General features: G+C 46.8%; 2 protein-coding genes across 3 annotated transcripts in view; one reads left to right on the top strand and one right to left on the bottom strand.

Annotated features, from left to right (window-relative positions):
* Nucleotides 1-1,476, top strand: part of znf385d (zinc finger protein 385D) — a 38,224-nt gene extending 36,748 nt beyond the window's left edge. The window contains exon 7 of the mRNA XM_062560311.1: nt 1,046-1,476. Within this exon, the coding sequence (XP_062416295.1) occupies nt 1,046-1,312 (267 nt within the window). The 3' untranslated portion in view covers nt 1,313-1,476. The remainder of the gene's footprint in view (nt 1-1,045) is intronic.
* Nucleotides 1,477-9,936: 8,460 nt separating this feature from the next.
* Nucleotides 9,937-16,041, bottom strand: LOC119197878 (ras-related protein Rab-5A). Of its 2 annotated transcripts, none has more exons than XM_037454550.2 (6): nt 15,794-16,041; nt 14,100-14,326; nt 13,228-13,379; nt 12,646-12,768; nt 12,356-12,449; nt 9,937-11,425 (listed from the first exon to the last, which is right to left on the bottom strand). In XM_037454550.2, the coding sequence occupies exons 2-6, from the start codon at nt 14,263-14,265 to the stop codon at nt 11,310-11,312; spliced, it is 651 nt and encodes a 216-aa protein (XP_037310447.1). In that variant the 5' UTR covers nt 14,266-14,326; nt 15,794-16,041; the 3' UTR covers nt 9,937-11,309. The 2 variants fall into 2 exon arrangements, with proteins under 2 accessions (XP_037310447.1, XP_037310446.1); XM_037454549.2 differs by having other exon boundaries at nt 15,798-16,039.
* Nucleotides 16,042-21,604: the final 5,563 nt, after the last annotated feature.

Genomic DNA, 21,604 nt, shown 5'->3' with positions numbered 1-21,604 from the left:
CGTCTGGCCCCCCATTCCCACGGAAGCTCTCGGGGGGGGGGGGGAGGCGGGAAGACGGCATTAATCACAACCCACTGTTTGCCGAGACAAAGCGCCGGGGTTACCAGTGTGGGGGAAATGACTTTTTGTGAAACCCATCATTGACTGAGTTAACGGAGAGAGGAAGCTCCTCTGATGAGGAGCAAAGGATGTCTCCCATTGGGCCGCGACGCCCCGAGTCAGTGATTGATGACCCATGACAGCGGCCGCCGTCCCGGGCGACGCGGCAGCGTGGGTTTTCCATTACTGATACAGAAGATTAAGCCGGATAACTTTGGTGACCTTTTCACCCTTCCGAGGTTGATTCGGGAGGTCCGGGCCGTCTTGTCGTTTCTGTCGTCACACGCCTCCTCACCGCATCTCTGCATTTTCTAATATCCAGGAGAAGAAAAAAAAGGACTCGGAATGAGTCGCGGGTTTTTCAAATAGCTCTCTACCAAATTGCAGGTACATGGTGGTGTGATTGTTCACAGATGTCCGACGCGTTTTTTCTCTGTGAGCACAAACCAGCTGCAACACTTTCCCTGCAATCAGCAGCTGATTTCTGGCACTGATTTCTGGCACCTGCCCCCCCCCCCCCTACACCCCCCCCGTGTCCTCGGCCACCTTCTTGTTGATTCGTGTGCATAATGTCCGAGAGGGATCCCACCTCGATGCCTCTGTTTGCAAAAAGTCGACCACTTGACAGTACAGTACAGACAATATTATGATGGGTTTTTGTGGGGCGGGGTGATGGGGGGGGGGGGGGGTCCTTATCTGATGGTAGAGTGTGTTGCACTCGCTGCAACTTGTTGTCAAATTTAAGTATATTTTCCACAAGATTGATAACGCTGAATATAATTGGTATTAAATGTTCAGTCAGATTTGCACATTTTACTCATGAGCTCAACAGTAATATAGTAATATTTGCAGATGTTGTCTTCACATTATTTTTTAGCCCAGATTAAAGTACAAAGCTTTTTGGAGAACTGAGTTGACTGCATTTTGTCCCCCACCCCCCCACCAGGTGAAGCTGCCCATGGGCAAGGATCCCCAGTGCCCGCCCCTCGCCACGCAGATGCTACCCGCTCACCTGGCGGCGGTGGCGGCCGCCCTCGGCAACGCATTCACGCACCGCGCCAACCACGTCGCCAACCACGTCGCCAACCACGTCGCCAGCCACGGCCCGAGCCCCGCCCTCTTCCAGACCCGGGCCCTCCCCGCCGCGCTGCTCCGCCCGGCCCCGGGGCCCGTCAGGACCTCCCACCCGCAGGTCCTATTTGCCCCCTATTGACCTCGCTCGACCCGCCGGGTCTGCTTCACCCCGACCGGACCTGAGGAGCCTGTTCTCCTTCTATGCATCCGGGAAACACCTCCTCTCCTCTCCGGTCCCCTCCTCTCCTCCCCTCTCCTCCTCTCCTCTCCTGTCTCCTCTCCTCCTCTCCCCTCCTCTCCTCCCCTCTCCTCCTCTCCTCTCCTGTCTCCTCTCTTCCTCTCCTCTCCCCTCCTCTCCTGTCTCCTCTCCTCCTCTCCTCTCCCCTCCTCTCCTGTCTCCTCCTCTCTCCTCTCCCCTCGTGGATTATCTCACGTCTAAAGCTAAGCTCGACAGCAGCTCCTCGCGGTGGATTTGTTCCTCTAACTCCTCTGAACTCCGTGCCATCCTCGCAGCCCACAGCCGGACCCCCCCCCCCCCCCCCGGACCTGGACCTACATCGTACCGCAATAATATATGACCAACCCCACGTGAACTATGCAGTGTCATTATTTCATGATGCGAGGAACGGTCTGGGCTAAATCACGCTAGGGGCAGCGCTTTTTTTTGTAAAAGACCCAGCGGGACACTGAGGTCGTCGCCTCAGTCGCTCGCTGTTTGAAAGTTTGATCTGTTCACGTTTGCACTTTAAGCCCCTCCTCTGTGGATGTCTACATTAGATGGCTAGATGTGTTAGATTGTTAGAGTACGTATCGTGAGGTGTGTGTTTTTGTATCCGTTCTCGCAAATCTGGATGTGTGAGCAAGCGTGTGTCTGTGTGTGTGTGTGTGTGTGTGTGTGTGTGTGTGTGTGTGTGTGTGTGTGTGTGTGTGTGTGTGTGTGAGCTTCTCATACGTCATGTGCCATCGTAGTCGAACACCCGGCGCACATCTTCACCGACCATGTCTCGGGCCGGAGGGACCACAAAGGCTTGTGTATAGTAACCGTCATGTGTGTAAAAGGTGAATAATTTCAAATAAAAAGAGTCCTAATTTGTTAATGCTGGTGACGTGTATTTAGTTCAGTACAGTAGAAACTATATTATAATTTTGGACATTGAAATCCCCAAATCTATTCTATTAAAATGTGCATCTCTGTGTGTATCAAATTCAACACAAAAATTCAGAATGCAGCATTAAAATTCAAAACGCAAATCCATCTCCATCACAAACAAAGCTTCAGAAGGACGTCCTTCTGTCCTTATATCTGCATCACAGAAACTCATCTCTAACCCCGACTAACTATTTGTAGCCTCATATCGTCTAGAACCAGGATGAACAAGCCGGACAGATGTGTGGTGTCAGATGTACTACATTTGGGTGTATTCACGCTCTCTCGCTGACTGACAGATGGCCTGTTGGAGTAATTACGCAGCAGAGGCTGTTACTAATTCACCTGCTTTTACTTCAAAGCATAATAGCATTTTAAGCATTCTCAAAGAAAACATGTGTTAATCCATTATGCTTAATGCTAATATTGTCGTAGTGCCTCTCATTTATAGATCTTTTTCAAATAAATAAACTGCCTTAAGAAACACCACAAAAGGCTCAAAGTGACGCGATACTTCAGGTTCAGCCGGTGTTTTGTTGACAGTTGACCCGGACCCTCATCCTTCAATGATGCCGGTCCCTGGGATTTGTTTCTGGCTCGACTACGTGGAAACATTCCGTCAGCATCACGTGCTTCTCCCGGGCTTCTCGATGTTTGTCCTGTACGTGAGCCCGACTCGTTGTGCGCAGCGTTGATGCACAAAGGGGATGGACAAAAGGTCAGCGGCAACACCTGCAACCCGTGATGGAACCATTGTTCTGCAGCCGTTTCTATGGAAAGCAGAATGGGCCCGTATAGAATATTAGCAAAGAGAAACACTGAAGCACACACACACACACACACACACCACGAACACAGCCATGATGTCTGACATCTTGAAGCACACTTTTCTAAATCTGGGAAACAGCATCACTGACAAAAAGCAGGTTGGTGGGACCCCAATTCACCACAACAGTGTTCGGCTGAACTTTCCCACAAACCCTTCTTCATCCCCCGTCCCCTCACCCTCCACCCCCTCCTTAACCCTCCCCCCCCCCCCCCCCCACCGACCTCCACCGAGGGATGAACGATAGGCGCGCGGCCAGATGAGGGAGCCTCTTTTTGCGCTGCTCAATCTCCAAAAACCAATACAGACTCGCCGGGCCCCATCCAGCTTCCACTTAATCTCGCCGGAGCGATGATCAGCAACATCTGCAAGTGGCTCGCTGAGCCTCTCTCCTCCGCCTGTGGCTCGGAGGGGGGGGGGGGCCGTCTTTCTCCTTCGCCGCGCACAGCACCGCGTCCAGGCGAAGGCGAGCAGTTGGAATGCAGATTAGGCCTCGCTCCACGGTCCATGGTCACCACGGCGATGCTGGGAAAAGGAGGAGAAGCAATAGCCTGTCAGAAGACAATGAATAAAATAGGGAAACAAAATTAAAATGAAATACTGTTTGACATCATTTAAAATGGAATACGTTATAAAGATCATATTAAAACGAGAAAGAAAAGTTTGTTATTTTTGAAATGGTCCAATCAACATTTTCTCAGAAGCTGCCATTAAAATGCTGTCTTCTGCAATCAGCTCATAAAATAACCAACAAATGTAAAGAATGTAATCTTCGCTCGCGCTGATTACGTGGTCGGTTGTTCTCCTGATCGATGGCTGCTTCGCCGGCTCCAAAAACAAATCCAGTCCACGGTGGGTTTGCGAGAGCTCCGACCTCCGAGCTCAGAGGGAGGGACGACGCAGCTGCAGAGGGCCGCAGAAGACGATTTCGAAACGTGCTCATTTTCTTTGATTAACTTGAGGAGAATATTAGGCCTCGCTGCACTGATCCCCGCCTCCAGAAGATTATATCGCAACTCTCCCGGGAACAGAACGAGGCCGACAGCGACATGATGTCAGACTGAACGATGGCGTGGAGTCAGCTGCCAGTGCGTCGAAACATCAGGATGAAATTTCGGGGCACAACTGGCGGAGATTTGGTGTTTCGATATAATTTGGAGGAGCTGGTAGGAAAACAGAAGGAGGTGGAAAAAATACTCTTTCCCCGGATTATTGATGGAAAACTGAACTGTTGCAAAATATTCTTTTTCAAATTGAATTTACTTTTAATGAGCAAAACCTGTGAGCCATTATCATCGGGGTCTGATGAAGCTGTAGAACATAACAGCTCGTTAGGACCCCAAAAAACATTTGTTTTCTGTCGAGACCCCTACGATCCAAAATGTCCCGTTTTAGACACATGTGACGTTTCCCGATTCGCCAACAACGGGACAAAAGTAGCAGATTGTTAACTTATTACAACGAGTTGTAAAATCTTACCTTTGACTCCTATTGGAGCGCTGCGATTGGCTGAGGATCCCTGTTGACATAAAGGTTGTGTTCTTATAACACCGGCCAGCAGATGTTGCCCTTTAAATGTTACACACGAAGCCAAACAGAATTACAGCGATCGTGGCTTTAAACCAAACAGCTTTTGAACTATTTCGTTGCACATTTCACACAAACCAGAAAACGGTCGTGTGTCTCCTTCAGAGAGGAACCCCTCCCCCCCTCCCCCCCTCCTCCTCCTCCACCCGAAGGAGACGTTGCAACAGATGCTCGCCGTGCTGACGATGCCCCGGGGGAGTCCAGGCGGGACCGAGCGGGCCCCCGGCGGGAAGCTTTGATTCAACGTGGCGGTAAATGCCTCCATCAACATTCCTGTCCATTTAAGTCCCTTTGACGTCTTTGTCCGGACGTCTACGACAGACGTCGCTCGCGGGGGGGGGGGGGGGGGGGGGGGGGGGCGGTCTCCTTCAAACGCCGTGCCGCTGGTGGATTTGACATTAAAAGCGCCCCCGGTTTTATGTTTTTTTTTTTACAGAAGGCTTTTAGACTTCAGTAACAAAAGATAAAGATTTAACAGAGAACCTGAAAGGTTTGCTCTCCGGTTGCTCTCAGAACACGAGTGACTCACTGAAGCCTAAAATAGGTTCAGGAGCAGAGAGGTTGAGATCTTAAAGGACACACACACACACACAGTGTATACACAGACAAACAGACCTACGTGGATTTTAAGAAAGGCTAGTCCCCACATGGTGAATGTGGTGAATAGAATACAATATTGAACAAACACACAATGGTGTTTACATTGATGACATTATATTGTCAATCATGTACCTCCTTACACTTAATTCCTTATTCTCAATGTTTCCTTATCCTAAAGTCTTGACACTTTCACAGGGACCTGCTTTTTGTCCCCAAAAGAGAGGCGAGTTCCCACAATGTGGCTGTGAGAACAGATGTGTGTCCCGCACACACAGCATGAGTGAAATGAACAAAACGAACACCCGCAAATCTACCCATCCACACACTGGACTCACCTTTACCTGTGGGGAGACGATGTTTAGGGTTCTAAACAATCTGTCTAGACCTCTTTGGATGAAAAAAAATAAGTAGGAAAACTTCTATAATAAGCAGTAAACTACATATGAGGCGGATGGCAACTGACAGGAATTCAACATGACAACTCGAATGAAGGAATAAAAGTTTTTTAAATGTTGAATGTTCGCAAATTGCAACATAGAGCAGAGATATTTTACCAAGGGTAAAGGTAGGGTTACATTCAAAAAGGTCTTTTGAATAGAAACGAGGAAACAAAACGCCTTCTTATCCTTTCCCGAGTCACCTAGCAACGGCCTTCTCTTGACTCCAGCTCAGCACTACGAGCCTCATGTGTTGTATCAGCCTGTTGGAAAAAGTTGTTCATTTGTGTGCGTTCCCTTGCTTTACGGGTAGAGTGTTTTGACCTGCTTCTGATGAATATAAAATAATAATATAATATGCTTAAATATAAGGGACAAAGCCCTGAAGTTGCTGTGGTAATTCTGTTTTCCGTCAATTAAAAGTCAGGTAATGTCAAATAAAACTATTGAAATATATGTCCTTCCAGATTTAATTTGTTTATTGATATAAACGTTACATTTGAACCAAATTTAATTGACGCTTTACGTCTTCTTTTGACTAAATTCTCTTGAATTTGACCAAAAAAAAGAGGAAACCTAATTTGCCCCGTCAGTGTGATAACATTTCAAAACTCTGCTGGTAAAATAGAGTCTCACTGTCAGGCGCTGGCTTGCATCTGGCGCTTAAACTCTGGGACGCTGCTCTCTTTGTTCGTGTATCCCTGGTCTCCGGCAGTCCAAAACATTCCAAGGCCTTTCGCCGACAGCTGTTTCATCAAAGTGCTCATGAATATAGACAGCGTTGTCGTCTCCTGTTATTGTGACTCACGCCAAGCGGCTGACTTAGAAAATCATTGCAGCCATTAAACTGTTCATCTCCTTCGGATTCCGATGTCGATCGCAGTCCACTGTTTACAACGCAGTCGTGTTGTTCCGCAGGTGGAAAGTAATCGTTCGCATGGAGTCCCAGAAGAAGACGCTTGAGGGAACGGGTCAACATTTTTTTTAAAAGTACGCTCCTCTGCTTTTCCAGCAGCGAGGTGATTCACACCACTTCAAATCTGTCCTTTAAACGGGAGTGGCTGGTTAGCCTAGCTTAGCTTACCGCAAGCTTAGCATACTAGACTGGAACTAATCATGAAATATGCTTCGGTCACGCGTAAAGTAGAGTGACCTCGCCTCTCCGGGGTGACCTCCTGGCCCCGCGCATCAATTATTGGCGCCATTAATTACCAACCGGTGTCAGTCAAGTGAGACGGACACTTTGACCTTGATTAACAGCGCGGAGCGGGAAGCCAACGCAGAGCAGGCCGGCCATGAGCGCCACATCAATTTCAAGGACAGGGGGGGGGGGGGGGGGGTGGTAGAAGGTGAGCTTCCATGACGACGAGTGGCTCACACAGCGGAGTGCATGGCGATGTAAATTACCTACAGGAGCCGCTCGCTAAAAGCATTTAAATTCGGGGGCCGATTGGAGCGATCGCATCGGTGAGAGGAGTTTTGGAGGTAGTGGGTGAGACATTATCTGGTGCCGTGCAAGCTGGAAGATCACAATCCGTTAATATAACCTTCCTGGAGCCCAGAGTGAACGCTCAGCTCAGGGGGGGGGGGGGGGGTGGGGGGGCGATTTTATCTCCGTCTCAGACTTATTGAGCTTATTTTCAGTCAGTAGAGGTGAGCTGCACTCCGAGGCCACTGCCTGTGCGTACAGAAGCCTGCCGTACCTACGACCGCCCTGCATGCGTCCAAATATACACAAATTCACAGAGGAACGTGTTAGAGTTCCACATATCAAGAATATGTGAAATGTAGAGAGAGGATCTAAAACACGTGCATGCGATGAACGCCTTGCTTTCGCGTTGCCAGGGTGTGAAATATCAAAAGGACAATACACAACATCAAAGCCTTGTTTGAAATTTTTTTTTTTTTTCCAAAGCGCACAGAGCACCCATCACCTGTGCACCAAGAAGGTGTGAGCCACCGGAGAGCCGGATGGACCGGATGGCAATCAGCCACGCGGGGCCTAACATGAGCCCGGGGGGATGCTAAAGCGCGTCGCTGTGGCAACCGCTTCCCGATCCCTGTTGCACGCACAGGCCTTTCCTGTTAGCAGACGTACGATTTGAACAAAATGAGATGTGGCGACGGCAGAGAACCGAAACCCGATGCGAATGATCGCCGATGTCAGGTTTCCCCCAAAGGACGTGAGTACTCATTTCCAAGTGGACCCGCTTCTCTGCATACGCCTTGCCTCTGCACATTTCTCTTTGATTTCTTTGTCACCCAATTATTTTTTTCTTTCTTTTCTTCAAATGAACGACTCTGTGAAAGATATAATGCTGAATCATCCATCTCGCCACTCAGGATCGGACGTTTCTCTTGTGGCTGACGTTAAAACTGATGAGAAGTGCGAGTCAACATTTGAAGTGCAAATGCACCACTATTTTAAAAGGGGTGTGTGACGGATGCTGTTTTCCAGCTCTTTCCCCACAGGGTTGGACTGGCGGAGCGCCGTTGGCGCAGTGCACTGCTGCCACCACATTGCGGCCGGGGGGTAATGCATTCGCTAATGTCGAGGGCTTCAGTTTTAAGAAAGCCAGTGATGCGGTTGGTGGAGTACAGACGGCTCAAATAGCAATATATTGTTTTTTCTATTTTTTAGGAGTAGGTGTCAGGCCTGGTTTGGAAGGCCTCACAGGCGCCCCTTCTTCCTCCTCCCTCCTCCCTACGGAGCTCTGAGGATGAGCGGCTAATAGATTTTATGAAAACTGTAGCTGCAAGAAACGTTTTTTTTTTTTTTTTTTAAACATTAGAAACAATCAAGTTGGGAATTATTGATCGACGGCTTCTCCTGAACGGTTTCTCTCCCTCAAGTGTAAACTGGAGCTGATCCAGGGACAATAAACAGACATCTGCCTTCAGAATTTATGTGAGATTTGCAGATGGCTATGAATCAACAGGACATTCAGTGCTTGACATTTTTAAAACAGTGTGTCATCACCTTCTGATCTCCTGCTGAAGGAAAACTTCAGACAAAGGGAGTGTTATTTTTTTACTGCCTTTTACATTTTTTTTCAAAATGCGGCATTTTACGCCTCCACCTCCAATTCTGACAGGGGACGACGTTTGAGTAATGAAATCATTTTGATCAGAGGTGTCAAAAGTATTCACATTCATTACTCAAGTACAAGTATAGATACTAGGTTTTGAAAATACTTTTGTAGAAGTGGAAGTATCAACTCAAGCTTTTACTTAAGTAAAAGTATAAAAGTGCTAGTTTTAAAACTACTTAAAGTAAAAAAATATTGAAAGGGAAAAACGTTCCCAAATGAAATAGTAACGAGGCGATTTTTTAAATGTAAGAAGTAGAAAGTGCAGATAATCGCGCGAAAATGTAAGGAGTAGAAGTAAAAAAATAAATACTCAAGTATAGATACCCAAAATTTCTACTTAAGTACAGTAACGAAGTATTTGTCCTTCGTTACTTGACACCTCTGCATTTGATGCATCAACAATTTTCCCACTTTGATCCACCTACTTTTCTAGGTTTTTGAATACAAAAAAACACATTTAGTTCCCACTTCAGTCTCTTCTTTGGCAGCCAGCACGCAGTCACAACCTGCACAAATCAAAAATGGCTTTTGTCGCCAGGGAAACTACTGGATGGAGTTTAAAACACGCGTTATATCTTCAGACAGACTCGACTGTTGTTGTTTTACACTTAGTTCAGTCCGCTCGGTCACACAACCTGGGGATAAGAAAGCTCTTCAGCCCTCTACGAAATAAAATATTCATCAGTAACGATCCCTCTGATTTTGTAGGCCGTTTGCAAACCATAAAACCCAAATAAAAGTATCACACTGTGAGCAGATAGTACGGTGAAGCAGTTGTACCATAAAGTACGTAAAGTTGGAAAGATGTAATAACTTCTAATAAGATTTAGAACAATGTGTGCAAATATGTATATGGATTTCTAAAGCTGTGTGATATCACTTTTTTTGTTATCCCACTCATCCTGACTTTTTTTTTTTTTTTTTACTTATTTCACAAACCCCCTATGGAACATCTCCCAAATGATTTACCTGCATGTGGACCGTTGGATGGGTTTCATTTTCATTCTTTACAGGGCACAATGTGGACTTCTCCTCTGCGGGATGCTGCCGAAACAAATCATGAGCAAAAAGGCATACAAGAGACTTCTTTATTGAATTTATTACGTTGTATTCAGACACTCAAAACTGATCAGCCCATCACTAGTAATGCTGTTTTACATCATTAAAATTCATTAAGCTGTAAGAGAGACCACCAGTAAGGTTACTTATGCTACCCGCTTATAGCTGTAGGTTTAGCCACGTCCAATACAACCAGTCATATATAAAACCGAAGGGCAAGTCATTAATTAACACATGATCAAAACTGTGCAATGCAATAAAAGGTTCTTTCAAACATGACCGTGGACCATTTCTGAGAAACGAAAAAAAAATAACAAGACACCAGAGAGTTTTACAACCCTACAAATACCTAAGAGAGCGAGACCACCACTACTCAACGTTGGACCAGCTGGTGACACGGGGAAAGTAAAATAGGAGCGCTATATTGAACTGTACAATTGTTCGGAATCTCTAGACGTTTTCCTTGTGAGCTCTGTAAGCTGTGCTATAGGAGGGAGGAGACGACATTGCACCGTTTAACAACATTTGAGTATATTTATATATATATTTGTTTCCACAGAAGTCAAATATTCTGTTGGTGTGCAGGTCTGAACTGGATTCTAAAAAAAAAAATTAAAATTAAAAAAAAAAAAAACATCCACCCACCCAAACCGAAGACTGTTGTCCTGGGCGAGGACACGGCGCCGATGAGCGGCTCCGCGATCGGACCTGAACCTCTGGTTCCTGTGTTGTTGTGGACCGTTCCGTGGCGCAGAAGCTAAACGGGTTTGCTTTTCAATACTCAAAGAGACCTTTATATGTGTGTGTGTGTGTGTGTGTGTGTGCTTAAAAATGTAACATATATTCTGGGAGCCTTGGATGAAGATGTCTTCCTGTGTAACAGATGTGAATGGGAGGAGGGGGAGGGATCTCAAGGCATCGACGTCTCACAGCATCTCGAGGTGGGAACCATTTGGTTTTGAACCGATGAGGCCACGCCCCCCGCCCCCCCCCCCGCCCGTCGGAGATTCACACACATCGCACCCACGCGGGTTAGTCTTCCAACTTAAGAGATAAGAATGTGTTTTAGGCGTTGTAGTGATACATGCATCCATTATACTGATATACACTTCTTAAAAAAAAAAATTTCAAAAATAAAATAGAAGAACATCAAAACAAAACAAAAAAAGGTATTAGAAATGCAGCTATACAGAGTCTTTAGCTATTCCCGGGGCGTGAGCTTGATGGTCAGGGCTGACGTCAAGAAGCCCGATGTCCAGATGTTCAGTTCTGGGGGGGGGGGTTTGCAGAGGAGGGACGTGTGTGTGTGTGTGTGTGTGTGTGGAGGGGAGGTGAGATGGAGGTGTGGGGGGGGGGGGGGGGGGGGGCTGGTGGGTGAGCAGGAAGAGTTAGTTGCTGCAGCAGGAACGGCTGGTGGGCTGAGCCGTCTCCGTCAGGTCCACCCCCCGGTTCCCCCTGCTGTTGGCTCCGGCCGCCTGGGGCTCGTTCTTGGGAAGCTTCTTTGCTGCAATGACATGGCATAAAAAAAAAATGTTTAAAAAAATCTGTGACGCTTACTCCTCTGTGTTTGTGTAACACGTAGTGACTTGGTTCTGGTCCCATTCTGCAGACGACATCACTTTTACACCTCTACGACATTCTCTGGGTCATCAGCAGCTCAGCTTGCAGAGATGAGGACCGGACCAAGGCCAAAAAGTGCAACGTCTTCAATGTGCATTCTCTCTAACATCCGGCGGGGGGGGGCAACTCTCGTGGTTGGAAATTAAAGTCCGATAGTAGAGAAGCATAAATGACAACACTGTAAACATGAGTTTAAAAAGTCTATCTTAATACATCAGGGTTTTCATTTAGTAAATTATTGTGTTGTCCATGTTTTCTTTTTACAACCTTCTCCGTCCGTGAAAGTTAAATACAACATTTTGTTTGCCTTTAAAAAAAGAAAACTGCAACTCCACCCTCTCATCGCAAAAAAAAAAAAAAAAAAGTAGATGGCAACAGCTTAGACCAAATGAAAGAACGCTGCCTAACAGGAGAGTGAGAGAGCTGTCAATCAAACACCGCCTGTCCTGAGAGAAAGTCTCATCCGGCAACACGAGTGAAAACAACCTGTGTGGGTGGAGTACAGGCGCCCCACCCTGAGGCTTGTGGAGTGCGGGTGCGCCACCCTCAGGCTTCTTTGCCTAATGCCAGAAAGCAGCGTTCTCCAAAATCAGTGTGTCCTCTAAACCAGCTGGAGGCCGACACCACGTCCCTTCAAGACAGAAGTACGTCTGACACAAAGCCCCATTACTTCAACAAAAAATAAAAAAATGTCCTCCTCTCACTTTATGGGTTGTGACATGTCCTTTCGGTATAAACCCGGCCTCCATTATTCATATCCTGCTGTGAATCCCCCCCGCCCCCCCCCCCCCTCCTCTTGGTATGAGACACTCACCGATGGCCATGAATATCTCGTTGACGTTCATGGAGGTCTTCGCCGACGTCTCCATGAAGAGCAAGCTGTTATCATCTGCGTAAGACTGTGCATCCTATGGAAGTGAAACAGGAATTTTTTTTTTTTTTTTTTTTAAATGACTTTAAGTTTGCATGCTCAAACTCAAGGTGAGTTGAAACGCACTCATTGCCAGGCGCTTTGGACAAAAGCGTCAGCTAAAATGACATGTGACGTGATGGAAGGATCAGCTGGGTCTGTTTACACAACAACGCGTCCGAAAGAACACAAACCTGGAAGTCCAGCGCTCTCTTGTTTGCGAGATCGGCCTTGTTCCCAGCCAGAGCGATGACGATGTTCGGACTGGCTTGCCTCTGAAGCTCTTTAACCCAGTTCTTCGCCCGTACAAATGACTCCTGGCAAGAGAAACAGAGGAGGAGGGGGGGGGGGGGGGGAGGACTGTTAGTGCAAGTAACAATGAGACGGAAAGATGGGGGACGGCATATAACAGGGGGACAATTCAACAATGCTTTTGAAAGCAGGATTCCGCCATTGGGGGGTTAAAGGGCCGACGGGACACAACTTTTCAAAGACTCGGTTTCAACAGAGTTGCCTGAAAGACGTTCATTCATTCGTTCTATTTGTGGGACGATATTTCGATTGCGTTTCACAAATAGAACAACATCTGCGGCCTTTTAGTGGAAAAACGTCTTCAGGTACGATAACATTTCTAAAAATAAAATACACTCAGCCTTGAAAATAAAAGACCAGGTGAAGTTTTCAAAGTCCAACGTATTCTTTGTAACATACACACGGGTTGTTGTGTATAACCCAAAGGCTTCCGAGAGGGAGGGAGCGACGGCGACCAGACTCACCTCATTTGTTATGTCGTACACCACGATGGCGGCCTGGGCCCCTCTGTAGTACATGGGGGCCAGGCTGTGGTAGCGCTCCTGGCCGGCCGTGTCCCAGATCTCAAACTTGACCGTTGTGTCGTCCAAACATACCGTCTGAGTCAGGAAGGCGGCTGCGCAGGGGCGGAAGGAAGGAGCCATTATCTGGGGTGGGATCCACTGGAAACCTTTTTATTTATTTTAAATTTGCTCAGGGGGGGGTAGATTAACCGACAGCGAAACGTTCACAGTTACTCAGTTACACACATTCCCATTGGAAACTACCCAGAACAACCTCATTTTTGCCCTTCTGGGGATCGTACCGCGTAACCGACCACATGATACCCAGCGGGCAGCAGGTGAGAGTTGGTCAATGACTGACTGCTTTAATCCAGTGTAATCTGCTGGACAAACCAGGAAGTAGATAAGGTTGCCCAGGAATTTACCTAATAACTCCTTCAGTTCTCTGTTCCTCTTGGCCACTCTCAAAGTTCTCACTGCGCTCTTCATTTCCCTATCTAATGACGCCAATGAAATATTGTTCTCCCCTGTGCTGTTCTTTGCCAATTTAAAACCACTCTCCTACCAATCTGCTCTGCGCTTATTTCCTATATGCGACACCACAGATGGGGATTTTATCCCCCTTGGGGAGCGGTAAATGGGTCTCTTCAGGATAGAAAAGCCTGATGTTTGCACCCCGCCCTGCAAGATGATCTACATATTAAAATGCTCATTCCACTGTGTGACTCATTGCAAGTCCCCCCCCCCCCCCCCGTGACAAGAAGGTAAATAAACGCATGTCACTCGCCCGCATGACGCATTCAGCAGGGCCCGTTCATCACAACGACACGTACCTCCGATGGTGCTCTCTTGGAATTCGTGAAACTGCCCCTTGACGAATCGAAGTACAAGACTTGACTTCCCCACGGCGGACTCTCCTAAAAGCACAAGTTTGAACTGGCAGATCTTGTTGCCTGCGTTTGGCCCATTGGGTCGTGTAGCTCCGCCTCTACTTGCCATGTCACACTGCCCGGTCTCTTCTTCTGGAGGCTGACTTACTGTGAACAACTGTAGAAAGTATCTGAGGAGGAGGAGAGAGAGAAGTAAAGCACAGTGTCGCACAGGAGAGAACGTGTATGAATCATGATTATGACGAGCAAAAGAAACCCGTTTCCTTGAATTATTTAGTTTCATAGCAATGATAGCCATCATAAAGTATTTGTCTCTGCCGGGAAAAGGCCTTAAACATGGTACAGAAAACACCAACTTCAAAATCAAACGTATTTGAGCTGCCTACCTGGTTAATATTGCAGCTGTTCATTATTATAACTAATGTATGCACCGTTAACTCTGGCCAGATCTATAAATCACACCATGCTTGATGTGACTTATTAAAATTAAAACAACAATTAGGAGGTTCAACAAGCAGCCCGAACACGGCACAGATATGTAACTGTTGACACAATGACTACGAATGGAAATGTACTGTAGGTAACTACACACAAAGTCAACAAAAGTTTCAGATTACGGGACACACGCCCGCCCCCCCCCCCCCCACCTCCACCTCCACAAAGGGTTTGGATGAGTATTTTCCTCTCTGAACTAATTTAACTATGACATCTAGAAATGTCAAAGTTGACAGACTCTTGTAGCTGTGGGGTGAAATAAAAAATAATCCTGCTTGCAGATTCAAATGATCACAAAAGGGGGATTAATAGCAACCGAGCACATGCAGGGAAATGTTTCGAGTCCCAGAAAGTTTTCTACATAACCCGGTCTGTTGATGTAAAAAGGTAAATAAAAACATCCCCCGTATTGCAACATAACCCCTCTCTTAATTACACCTCTGGGATTGCCAATTACAAATAATTACCGTCTGCTCCGTCGGAATCGCATTACGACACAGAGTTAACCACAAATAACCTGTTATGTTGTTTGTTGACTGGGTCGAATTAGCAAGCTAACTATAGCTACCGTTAGCGGATGAGCTAACCTGGTAAATGGTCAACATAACTCGGGTTAGCGGCACCCAAATGTCTCGTGTTCCCTTTGGAGAAAACACAGCCGCCTACCTGTGTAGCGACGCACGGGTGAAGCTAACGCGCACGCCGGCATGACTCGGGACATTTAACTAACGTTGCATTACGTTTTGAGAACGCCAAAACACAGATGATGCCGTTCGGGGTGTGTACAGCTAGTGACAGCTAGCTGGTGTTAGCTGCATGACGTTCATTTAAGGAACTCCCTCATCGATCGGCGTTGGGAGAGTCGCAGTTTGCAACCCTGCATTGAGCGCAGTTTTTTTTTAAAAGTGGGACGATTTAAACATGACGAATGAGTCGGATTCACCGACGTTAACATCCAGACGGCGAGTTACAACGATTACGTTACCTAGCTTGGCCCTTCCAGGCTCGGCTAGCTACGTTAGCTAACTGGCTACGGTTAGCTAGCCCGATAATGAGACACTGGAGACGCCGTTTAGCTGCGGCCGCATCGGGAGGAGCCCTCCGGATAGCCGCTAGCTAGCATGCTAACGCTAGCCACTCACCTACCAACAAGGAGCGAGCTTGCCGCGGTGAACGTTGTCTTCGGGGCCCGTCTTCGTGGCACGTCAGTGTCCGTTCGGAGTGTCGATCGCCCAGCCGGCTACCGTGACATTAGGTTTCATAAGGCTCGGCGATGTCCCTCTACCCACTTGTTACAACTTCCCTTTTTGCATTGTGCGAAGGATGATGACAGATCGTATGACCGGAGTTGACAAACCCCCTGCGTACAGGTGCTGCGGACCAATCACAGGTCAGGATTCGTTCCCAGCGTACTGGTGACGTTATGCGCCCGAAAGAATTTTGGGCGTCGGATCTAAAATGTTATGCAGACTTTCAGCGAGATAATGGAATCTTTTTTATCCATCGACTATTGTTTTACAGAACTTGACGAATTCAATTATTATTTCAAATTAAAAAAAAAAAAACATGTGAACCTTTTCCAATCAAACCTGAAACTAAAAGAACTAAACAAAAGGTGCTTTATTTGTGTGCTCACGTTAAGAGAACCTTTCCCCCTGGTAGAGAAGACGATTTAAAGATTACAGGTACTTGGCTGGTGGGCTGATACTCATAAATTAAAGTTAAATAAGTGAAAAAGCACAGTCATTTTCATATCAGGAGAGCACAGGTGTAATGAACCAAACGAACGCTTTGCATGTCGGCCCTGCCACTGATTATGAGTCATTGGTGACGCCTGTGTTTGACAAGTCCAAGTGTCTCCTGCGAGGAAAAGCCAGTTGTTGGGCTTGAGATAAGACATGACCGGGTACAATACATCTGGAATCCTCTCACAAAAGGCTCAACGACAACGATATGTTTTCATGAGCGAGTCTGTTTGTGTCAAATGTAAATCGCCAGGCCTCCGGTCTCAGGGACTTGATTAAAATGCAGGCAGATTTATTACTTTTTTTAGACTACTACACAACACTAAAGAGGGAATTTGGCAATAAAAGACTTGGAAACCAACATTTTCTAAGTCTGGTAGTCAAAGCATCGCAGTTCCGATTGTATAATTGCGTCGGGGTCGATGCAGACGTTCCACGTGGAGGCTCTTTTTACGTCGTCTAGACTCAAAGCAGCACGGATTGGAAGCCTCAGTCCGATTCGGCACAGCCTCCTGCCTCTCGGGGGGCCGAGGACCTGGGGCCCACTGAGCCAGCCCGCTCACGGATGACCTCTCGGCGACCCCGGGCCAGTCTCTAAACTCGTCCACCCGAATCCATTGAGTCAGGATTGTGTGTGATGTCTCGATACTCTCTTACTCTAAAAGTCATTTCAACTCAAACCTGCACGCAAACCTGCACGACCTCTAATACCAACATACATCCAGGGTTTTACATTCAGTGTAATAGAAATTACTTTTTCTACAGCTGTTAAAGTCACGTTAAATAGTTTTATAAATATGTTTTATGGAAAAATACACCAATCTCACAGGTGTACTTTGGCCACATTTTTAGTGAAATTCTTTATATATATTTTTTTATTAACATTCTCCTCATCCTCCGATTAGAGATCATTAAGAATGTGTGTTATGTTTCTGGAGAAATGTTGAAACAGGGGGGTTTGTGTTGATGTTTTCCGTAGCTTAATAAATTCATCATGATACTCAAGATGCATGCTTGCATTAAAGCGAAAACAGTGTCTGCAGGTGTGTCCATTTGTGCTTTCACTGCTGCCATTCTCTTCAACAGACGTGTACTTGATCAGGATCATGGGTATGAATCTGTTGAAGGGACTTTAACAACAAGATTGGACATGCTGGAGCACCGGCCGCCTGTGCAAAGTAACTCATTCACATTTAACACCAATGAATTAACCATTACTTTCATCTTAGACACCAGCCAGGTGCATGTTTTATGACATCACCATGCAGGGAAATGACAAAACAATCGCATTTCGCTGGAGCAAAGCACAATGCGTTAACATGTTCCCTGATTGATTCAGGAGAATCTGCTGCACATGAGACCGAGCAAAACGGAATTAAGTGATTATATAAAAAGGTGAGATACAAATATAAATGGAAAGTAGTTCTTGAAGTGCTCGTTTTGTTTGTCTCCCTGCAGAGAAGCAACACAACACAATTAAGCATTAGTCAATCAGTCACAACGCAAACTATTAACAACGCCACGGCTTCAGAGACGAACGTGACGGCAAAGAGAAGTGTTCCAATCACACGTCTGTTTGCGTCTGCTGGGGCGTCAACGTCAAAATGAAAAAGTGGAATTTCACGCGCAGCAAAAAAAAAAAAAAAGCTCATTTGTCTCGTCCGGGAGGCGACGCGTCGTCTTTATCCGGAGCACCTGACCGCCGCCGAGTCCTTAATTGATTGCTTTGGACTCGACGACAAACAGCTGACGACCTGAGTAAATACCGCGAGGTTCGCCTTCATCGCTTCCCTCGGTCAGAGTTTGACGCGCGGGCGAATTCGTCTGCCGCCATTCTATTAATCGGGGAAGCCTGACTGGGATAGAGAAATTAACTCGTGGCGTCTTTTGGAGCCCGAGACGAACGCAGACTTCCAAGAAGAGGGACGGGGAATTGTTTGCAATCTGTTTGGCTAACCGGATTAATTGAAACGGTTTCGGCACGCCGCCTCCCCCGCCGCACACGTCTGCTGAATACAAAACAGAGAAAGAACTAATACAACAACAAACAAACAAACAAAAAAATACCATTAGCTTTTTGCACATTCACCATTTGTTTTTGTCCTCCTGTTAATTTCCATTAAAACGGAGTGACGCACAGGCGTGGTGAATCTTTCTTTAATGTGCTCTCGCCGTACCCACGAGCACGTGCTAAGCTAACCGCACTCCTTTAATCCCATTAAGACTGATGATGAAAATATATATATATATATTTATATAAAAACCCACGCAAACTTCCACGGACCGCGCGCCGCAAAGGCAAGAAAAATTAGAAATAATCCTCGGCGTGTTTCATTCCGCATGAATTAGCGGGCCGCTAATGACAGAGTCCTCTGTTTCTTCAGATCCGTTGTCAACATTAATGATGCCGCGGCGCGCTTTTAGCTGAATGGGATGACACGCGGCATCCGGGGGGAGCCCTGTCACGCGCGCGGGGGGGGGGGGGGGAGCCTTTTTGACGAGTGGCGCGTTCCTGGCATGTGGCACCGCGAGAATGTGTCGCTCTCGCGCTCGCAGCGACGGAATCAAGTGCCTTTAGAATTTGGGCCTTTGTTGTTTAATCTTTGATGTATCGCATGGCGAAGGGACCGCTGTGGGACCCACGGGCTTCGATTCTCACCTCTGTGAGTAATGAGGAAGTATTTGTTCAAGCCGTTTATTGATGTTGGAAACAGTGGTTTGACGGCAACTTTGGGCTGCTTTTCCATAGCCTCCCCCCCCCCCCCCTCCCCCCCGCGGGCAGTTGCCATGGGGATAGCTTTGCTGACACCTCTCGACCAACCGGCGAGGCGCCTCAGTCAGGTGGCGTCGGTAGAGTCCTGGTGTCTTTTCGGGGTGTCAACGGCTCCGGCTCCCCCGTTTTCCACGACGTCCTAAAGAATGCTTTCATGAAATCGGGCGACCTCCGCGCCCCCCATCCCCCCCCCACACCCCCACTGTCGCCCCTTCTTGTTCCTGAGTGAATGATGATCCAAAGGAAAATATTGGATGATGGTGGAAAAAAAAAACATGAATCTCCGATAAACTAAAAACAAACCACAACGGAAAACCCTCAACTCCTGTCCTGCTTCTCGTCTCCCCGTGGAGACAATGTGGTGAGGAGTCTGAAAATAGCCTCCTTAATCTGCCAAACTGCGTCTCTAGCCTTTTTTTTTTTTTTCTTTTTTCCGGGATGACATTCGAAGTGTAACGGGCTTTTCTCAGAGGGGATTTCCAGACACGAAAACAATAGGCAGGAGAATGTGGCGATCTCGATAGGTGGGCATTAGGTAGAACAGGCGCCCATGTGGTCCAGCGACTAACCGGATTACCGGTGGGGCGGCGAAAGAGGCTTTGACGGTTACAGGCGCTGCGAGTTGAATTGTGGCCCCTGTTCCGTTTCTGGATGTGTGATATGACATTTTAAAACCTTAGAGAGAGTTTTCTTATCTTGCACCCTGCTGAGCTGTGTGTTAATACCAGTTATTATCAGGAGCGGTAAATCGTAGGAGAAGCTCTGGCTTTTGTTTCTTTTTATTCCGATCCGTGCTTCTGAATATACAAACACACGTACATTCATATTTCTCCTCACCTGTTTTCTACAAGTGAGGCATCAAATATTCGATGAGCTCTCATCGGCCCCAACAGGTATTTCTCTAAATTTATTTTTACACATACGGAGAATAAATAAATTGAAAAATAATTTAACTCTCAAAACAGAAACAAACATCATATGCGGTTAACTTTTAAGCTGCCAAAATATAATTAGGTTATCATTTGTACCCGTTTTTTTTTTTTTTTGAATTAATGTTGAAGCCAACTGTGTTTTTCGGCGAGGCTCGCGGGTGGGGGGGGTGTACCGGCGGCGTTTGGGTCACGAATCCGAAGCCTCCACCCGCTTCGCTGGTGCCTTTGGTAACTTTACGCCACTCACCCACATGCTGTACCCACAATGCTTCTCGCGACTCAGACGTCAACACACGTGAGTGCTGCCTTCGGGTGCCGGTGTAAGTGCAGGAAAATCCCCCTTCACCTCTCAGTGTAATGGCGGTGGCAGCGGGGTTTTGAGGGCTTTGGCTTTGAATATTGAGTAAGTCTGTTTGCAATATTTGTATCAAGTTTATATGAAGGTAGCGTTTGCATTAACAGATTATGGCTGAATGTACAGATACAGACAACAGCAGTAAAGCCATGTGAAGTGAAATATATATATATATAAAAATACAGAGAGCACCTAACTACATTGTTATAGCTTATTTATGTCCGCTGTTTAACACTTTAATACCGTTGTCTTCCATCCATTCTGCTCCTGCACAAAAATGGAACCAAATACATTTGTCCCCACGTGAATATTGTGCTCATATTCTCTCTTTACGATGGAGTAAGGTGAAATGTACAGACAACATACAAAGGCACCAATGCTGCATTACACTATTTTCCCGGTAGAGGGAGACAAATATCCACGTATCCGTCTCACGCCGTGTGTGTGCATGTGTGTGTGTGTGTGTGTGTGTGTGTTACAAAGTAAAGAGGAAACTAGAAAACAAACTTCCGAGTGTGTCCGTGCGTGCATGTATTACCATTATCACAACAATAGCCTCTCATGTCTGCACGCATGAACGCACACATGCGCACTCACCCACACGCGGAACAAGTTGTTCCTTCGGGCCTTTCCTCCCTGTCTCGGTTTTTCTGCGCAGGTGCCCCGCAATGATTGTGCAAACATGTGAAATTTGATCATCGGACCAAAACATCATTAAGTCCCCGCTGTTCGTGGTGATTACAGGTCAGCTCCAACCCCCCCCCCCCCCTTTTCCTCTCCGACGCGCGCTCGATCGCACGCACGCCCCGCAGACACCTGCACGCGGCCCCGCCCACCCGAAGTTCTCCCAAACCAGTCGTATTTATCAATAATTAGCAGCGCGGCGCGTCGTTATGTGAAATGATATCCCGATGCTTCTCCAGTAGTGTTTGAGTCCAAGTGCATAAGGGAGTGAGGATGAAGAGGGGAATTAAACTAAAGGGTTGAAGGGAAGAGGCGAGGCAAAAATTAAATTATGAGAAAGGAAACATGGAGTAAGAATGTGTGTGTACATTCAATTTATATTCCATGACCATCAAAAATGAATGAAAGTCGCATCATTTCGAGGTATCAATAATTAGGTTGAATAAAGGACATTTCCACATTTC

Source organism: Pungitius pungitius, unplaced genomic scaffold (assembly GCF_949316345.1).
Source record: "Pungitius pungitius unplaced genomic scaffold, fPunPun2.1 scaffold_74, whole genome shotgun sequence".
NCBI lineage: Eukaryota > Metazoa > Chordata > Actinopteri > Perciformes > Gasterosteidae > Pungitius > Pungitius pungitius.
Note: the sequence above shows the minus strand (reverse complement) of the source record. Positions and strands in the feature narration are given on the sequence as shown.